The sequence below is a fragment of the Struthio camelus genome, chromosome 29 (genome assembly GCF_040807025.1).
Source record: "Struthio camelus isolate bStrCam1 chromosome 29, bStrCam1.hap1, whole genome shotgun sequence".
NCBI classification, from domain to species: Eukaryota; Metazoa; Chordata; class Aves; order Struthioniformes; family Struthionidae; genus Struthio; species Struthio camelus.
The window spans coordinates 981,042-987,028 of NC_090970.1; the positions used below are offsets into that span (position 1 = coordinate 981,042).

Here is a 5,987-nt window from a genome sequence, read left to right on the forward strand (position 1 = left end):
GGCCCATCACCTGCAGAGACAGAAGGGACATCACTTTCACCTTTACGGCCATGTGCCTCCTACCATCCAAGGAGCTTCTGAGAAACAATGGCTCTCACCACAATGTCCCCTCCTGTTAGACTTTTGGCCTACCAGCTGACCCTTTACCAGTAACCTCACAGTCTCTTCCAAGCCCACCTGCCTGCAGGAGGTCTGCTGTGTTGAGGGGGATAATGGCTCCCCTTGTGTGGGTGGCCACACTCCTAATGCAGCCCGTGGTCATCTGGCCTTCTTCACAATGAGTGTGCCCCACTGGCTCATATGGCATTTCTCACAGTGCCCACACCCTTCTCCTCAGGGTCACACCGCAGCCGGTAAGGTCCCAACCTGCCCTGATGCATGGGGGTTACCCTTCCCCAGGGGCAGGACTTGCCCCTTCTCCATGGAAAACTTCATGAGGTTCCTGTTCCCCAAGTTTCTAAAGGTCCCCTAGACTCAAGCTCTCTTGTGTCAGCTGTTACTGTGTGGGTGTGCAGATGGCTCCCCCTGACTTGCGATGTCTCTGCGGTGTCTCACAGCATGAGGAATCAGTCAGGGGGGAATCAGTCTGCTGCCTTTCAGGAACTGTGAGCCCTGGAGCCCTGGAACCATCTCGAGGGTGCACAGGGGACAGAGAAAGTCACGTCTTCAGCTGGGCCTCTGCTCCTGAGCTGGGCCTGGCTCCTGGGACTGCCGGAGCCCAGGGCAACCTGGCAGGCACTGCAGAGAGACAGCTCTGTCCAGGTGCAGCTCCTTTGAATGGAGCAGCAAGACTCAGGGCACTGCCTGCAGGGGCCAGGAGGAGATGAGCGACTCAGAAGTTAAAGGCAGTTGGGAACGGGAGGACGGCTGAGAGCTCACTGCAGGGAGGAACCTTCACAGCCCCTAACACAGTAAGTCTCTGGCTGCAGGGCACCACTGCTGTGGTTCCCGGAGGGCTCTTCTGCAGCTGGCACCTTCCACAGCTGAGAGCATCTGTCCGGGTGGCTCTCCCAGCTTCTGCTGTTTGGAGCAGGAGGTGCTTGAGAGCAGGGATGCGCTGCCACATGGTCAGAGGGACAGGGCATGAGGGCTACCTGCTTGCAGGGACAGGGCATGAGGGCTACCTGCTTGCAGGGCTGGTGCAGGGCTGTGAAGCCAGGGAGTGCCCCCAGGTGTGTGCAGGGCTGTAATTCAGAGCAGAGCCCTGTACCCCAGGGTGCTGTGTGCCCGGGGCAGGGCAGTGACTCTGCTGCCTGTGTGGGTCAGCCCTCAGCATGCCTGGGGAGCTTGCTGTGGGGAGAAGGTCTGGGTGGAAGGAGCGACCCCCTTCAGAGCAGGTTCATTCTGCTATCGAGAGGGTGCTGTGTGGGTCAGGGCTGCTCTCAGCTCCAGCTCACCCCCACGGTATTTCCAAGGGACCTTTGCAGGAGGTCACTCATGGCAGGGGTTGCCTTGAAGATCAGGAGCTTTCCTGAGTCTCTGCTTTCCGATTCCTGCTTTTTGCAGGTGGGAGGGTTGGAAAAGGAGGTGCCAGGTTTGGACAACAGACTGACGTTCCTAGACTTGACAGAGAGAGATCAAGAGGTCTGCGAGGAACCTCCGAAAACTCTTTCCCCACTCTGCATGGGGTCTGTGAGCGCTGACAGGGAGAAGACGAGGGATAGAGAAGCAGCTCCCATTTCCCAGGAGGAAAAGCTCTGAGCAGGGAAGATCTGATCAGCGAAAGAGAGGAAGCTAGAAACGTGAATGCTGTGGGAGGGGGAATGTGGAGACCTCCCCGTTAACCTCTTCCGTGCAGACATGTTCCTCTAAGGAAGCCCTTCTGTGTCTCCTCTCCCACCCAGCAGAGCCTCTGCCCTCCAGGCCAAGGGGTGCAGGGCATGAGCCTCCTCCTCAGCAGCCCGACCTCCAGCGGAGCTTTGTTTCTCACTGCGGGACAAAGGGGCTGAGAGTGACTGTCCTGCTCTGGTTGCTGTCTGGGAGGTGGTGAGCACAGCTGGGTGAGCTGAAGGCTTTCCTGAGAGCCCGTCTGTGTCTTGCTCCTTGCTTTCCTTGTGGTCGGAGTGTCACAGTAGTCCTCACAGTTTCCTCACGTCTTTGTGCTGCTCTGGTTCTTGCTCTCACGCTCTCTGGGGTTAAGGAGGGGGTTCAGCTGCAGCGGAGGCAGGAACTTCCCACTCCCCTGACAGTGCCTGAAGAAAGAGTGCAGAGGGTGAACTGATGTGAGGGCAGGGTCCATGTCAGTGGGGCAGAGAGGTTGAGGAAGGGTTGGGTCAGCCCCTGCCTTCACTGCACTGTTTCTCTCCCATGCTGGAGTGGGAGCTGGTGTGACTGATTCAGATACAGGCAGCTTCACTCAGCTCAGGGTGCCCATCCCCAGGTATCTCCACCAACTGCACAGGACAGTCTGACACCTCCATTTACAGGCCCCGGTGGAGCAGGGCTGACTCCTCTGTAGCCCATGGGCAGAGGTCCCTGCTCTGCACCGCACACACAGCCCAAAGCAGAGGTGAGGGAAGGGAGCTGAACAAGGTAAAGGAGAGAGGCAATGTGGGGGTTGCTCTGAGGAGGGCAATGGGTTTGGCTCAGAGAAGCCTGTCCTAACTTGTCAATGCCTTTTCCTCCTTGGACAATGTCCTGAAGCAAGGGCACAGCAAATGTACAACAGCAGCTCCCTCAATGAGTTCCTCCTCCTGGTGTTTGCAGACACACGGGAGCTGCAGCTCTTGCACTTCTCGCTCTTCCTGGGCATCTACCTGGCTGCCCTCCTGGCCAACGGCCTCATCATCACAGCCGTAGCCTGCGACCACCGCCTCCACACCCCCATGTACTTCTTCCTCCTCAACCTCGCCCTCCTCGACCTGGCCTCCATCTCTTCCATGATCCCCAAATCCATGGCCAACTCCCTGAGGGACACCAGGGCCATTTCCTACTCAGCATGTGCTGCCCAGATATTTTTGATTGCCTTTTTCCTGTCGACTGAGTATTCTCTCCTCACAGTCATGGCCTACGACCGCTACGTTGCCATCTGCAGACCCCTGCACTACGGGACCCTCATGGGCACCAGAGCTTGTGTCAGGATGGCAGCAGCCGCCTGGGCCAGTGGTTTTCTCAATGCTCTCCTGCACACTGCCAACACATTTTCCATCCCTCTCTGCCAAGGCAATGTCCTGGACCAGTTCTTCTGTGAGATTCCTCATGTTCTCAAGCTCTCCTGCTCACACTCCTACCTCAGGGAAGTTGGGCTTAATGTGGTTAGTGCTTGTTTATTCCTTGGGTGTTTCGTTTTCATTGTGCTGTCCTATGTGCAGATCTTCAGAGCTGTGCTGAGGATGCCCTCTGAGCAGGGAAGGCACAAAGCCTTCTCCATGTGCCTCCCTCACCTGGCCGTGGTCTCCCTGTTCCTCAGCAGTGGCATGTTTACCTACATGAAGCCCCCCTCCATGTCCTCCCCAGCTCTGGATCTGGTGGTGGCTGTTCTGTACTCGGTGGTGCCTCCAGCAGTGAACCCCCTCCTCTACAGCATGAGGAACAAGGAGCTCAAGAATGCACTGAGGAAACTGATTTAAATGTTACTATTTCAGCAAGAATAAACTGACAATCCCTCTTCAAAACTGGTTTCTAATTTGTCTCAAACAACTGTTGTGCTTTGGGCATTCTCTCTGTGATAATCATGTTTGTACAGGTTTGAATTCATCCCACTTCTCCAGCAGCATCAACCCCATCTATTTAACACAGAGGCCTCCTGTCAGCATGTCTGTCACAGGGTCAGAGCTGTCTTAGCTCTAATAAAAGAGGATTTCCTCTGTGCAATGCTTTCAGGTTGGGCTCTCCTTCCAAAGCTGGAGTCAAAAATGTGCTTGAAGACTTCCACTCTGAGAGACCCTGATGCTTTTCCAGGGTTCTCCATGGGCTCAAGGTGATGAGCTCAGAGGTGATGTGTTAGTGAAAGAAGGTGGGATTCAGCTGTCACTTGTGGGTGCCCAGGGCTCCTGGAGGTGATGGATTTTCAAGGGGTCTCTCCCATCCGACAGGGCTGGAGACGGATGCCTGTCCTTCTCTAAGGCAGTATGGAGCCTCCAGGAGAGCCCAGGGCATCTCCTAGGGCACCATGTGCCCTGGGGTGAGCAGTGAATGGAGCTTCACAAAATCAAGTGCAGTCACCCACACTTAAAGGGCAAACCCAATGAATGTGCAGGCAAGTGAGAGCTCTGAAATCGCACCACAGCCAGTGGGGACCCAGCAGGCACAGGAAGGGAGCCTGGAGAGTCCTTCATGTCACCTTCAATGAAAAAGCATGGGCTGGATCTTGGAACGCAGCTGAACACAGCCTGAGCCATTGCAAATGCCCTGTGATTGCTCAGAGCATTGTCCATGGCCACAGACCCCTCGGTGTTGGCGGGTGGGGCGGGGGGGGGGGGGTTGTCAGGTGCAATGATGGCCATCCAGCTGGGTCTGCTTCCCACCATGACAACCCCAGCCAGTGTGGAGTCATCCCATGGCCCCGTGGCCCCACAGCTCACCCACTCTGCACAGCAGCACCGCCAGCCCAGGGCCCTGCGGGGAGCCCAGAGGAGGGTCCAGGAACGGCCAGGCAGGCCAGCCTGGACACACAGACGTGGGGAAAGGCTCTGCGGGGAGCAGGGAGGTCCCTGGAGAAGAGGAAAGGAGCAATTGTGCACTGGCAAGGAGGAATAAAGGAGGAAGAGGAATGTGTTTCTCTGTGTGTCCAGGAAGGGCAGGGTGCTGTGCCCCTGGGGCAGCAGGAGCGGCCAGAGGAGCCCCAGGGCAGGGGGTCTTGGTGTGTCGTGGAAAGAGGGGCTGGCCCGGGGGGCTGCAGGCAGGCTGGGGGTAGGGGATCTCCTGGACACCAGAAGGAGGGACCCAGAGTGTCCCTGTGGCCTGCCTCCTGGGACCAGTTCCAGCTGGGAGGCTGGTGGGGCGGCACACACGCACCCAGCCTGCCCTGGTCGCCCACCCCAGGTTTCATGGTACGTGTTGCTGTGTGGCCAGCTCCGTCCTGCCAACACCAGCCATGACCCCTTGCTGAAGCCCCCACTGCTCCCTGCCCTTCCTCTGCTGACCTGCCACCAACCCCTTTGCTGCCCCATCTCCCCTCTCCCCAAACTGCAAGGACCAGTGGTGTGGTAGGAGCTGGCACAGCCCCACAGCTGCTCTCCAGTCCCAGCCCTCCCCACCTTCCCCCCAAACATTGCATCCACCTTCCAGAAGGACAAGAAAGAGCCTCTGGGAAAGGACAGACTGCTCCGTGTCACCTCCGCCCCTGCGAAGCAAATCTTCCTGGGAGTGATTTCCAGCCCTAGGAAGGGATTGGGATCAGCCAGCATGAAGTCACTGAGGGCAGCTTGTGCCTGACCCACCCAGATTGCCTCCTGGGATGGGATGACTGGCTGTGTGGACAAGGGGAGTGCCCTGCATGCTGTATAGCTTGAAAGGAGGAAGGCCTTTGACATGATCTTCCCTAGCACCTTTGTCGCCAAAGTGGGCAGATGTGGGATGGAGCCGTATGCACTGGAGTATGCAGGAAATTACCAGGAGGCCACCTGGCTCCAAAGGTGGAGAACAGTGGTGCAAAGTCCAACGGACTAATGGCTCCCAGTGATGTTCTTCAGAGGTCACTACTGGAGCCAATGCTGTTTGCCTTGATGAGTGATGCAGAGGATGGGATGGAGTGATGGGATGCTGTGGTGAATTAACTCCCCTCCACACCATAGGAACATACTAGAAGACAAACTACCAATCACCGTGCCCTATCTATAACCTGGAGCAGGACCGATACTGCGCCAAAAGGTCCCCACTACTTTCCTTTTAAGTTGATTGGGCATCCCAGATCAGGTGGTCTGGGCTGTCGACCAAAGGAACCTTCTGGGAGGCTGGCAAGGCAGCGGGTATGCAAATGGCCGGATTGAAAGTGCATGATTTGATTGGTCAGGTTAGTCCCTCCTGGGTGACTACATACTGGATTA

The 5,987-nt window shown here is 56.9% G+C and overlaps 1 protein-coding gene across 1 annotated transcript; it reads left to right on the top strand.

The window, feature by feature from the left end:
* The first annotated feature begins 2,657 nt into the window (after positions 1-2,657).
* LOC138062829 (olfactory receptor 14J1-like) lies at positions 2,658-3,569 on the top strand. Its single transcript, XM_068921880.1, has one exon. It carries the CDS (start codon positions 2,658-2,660, stop codon positions 3,567-3,569), a length of 912 nt encoding a protein of 303 aa, XP_068777981.1.
* The last annotated feature ends 2,418 nt before the right edge of the window (positions 3,570-5,987 follow it).

Coding starts and splice junctions, on each gene's coding strand:
- LOC138062829 (XM_068921880.1), top strand. CDS start 2,658: ATGTACAACAGCAGCTCCCTCAATGAGTTCCTCCTCCTGGTGTTTGCA.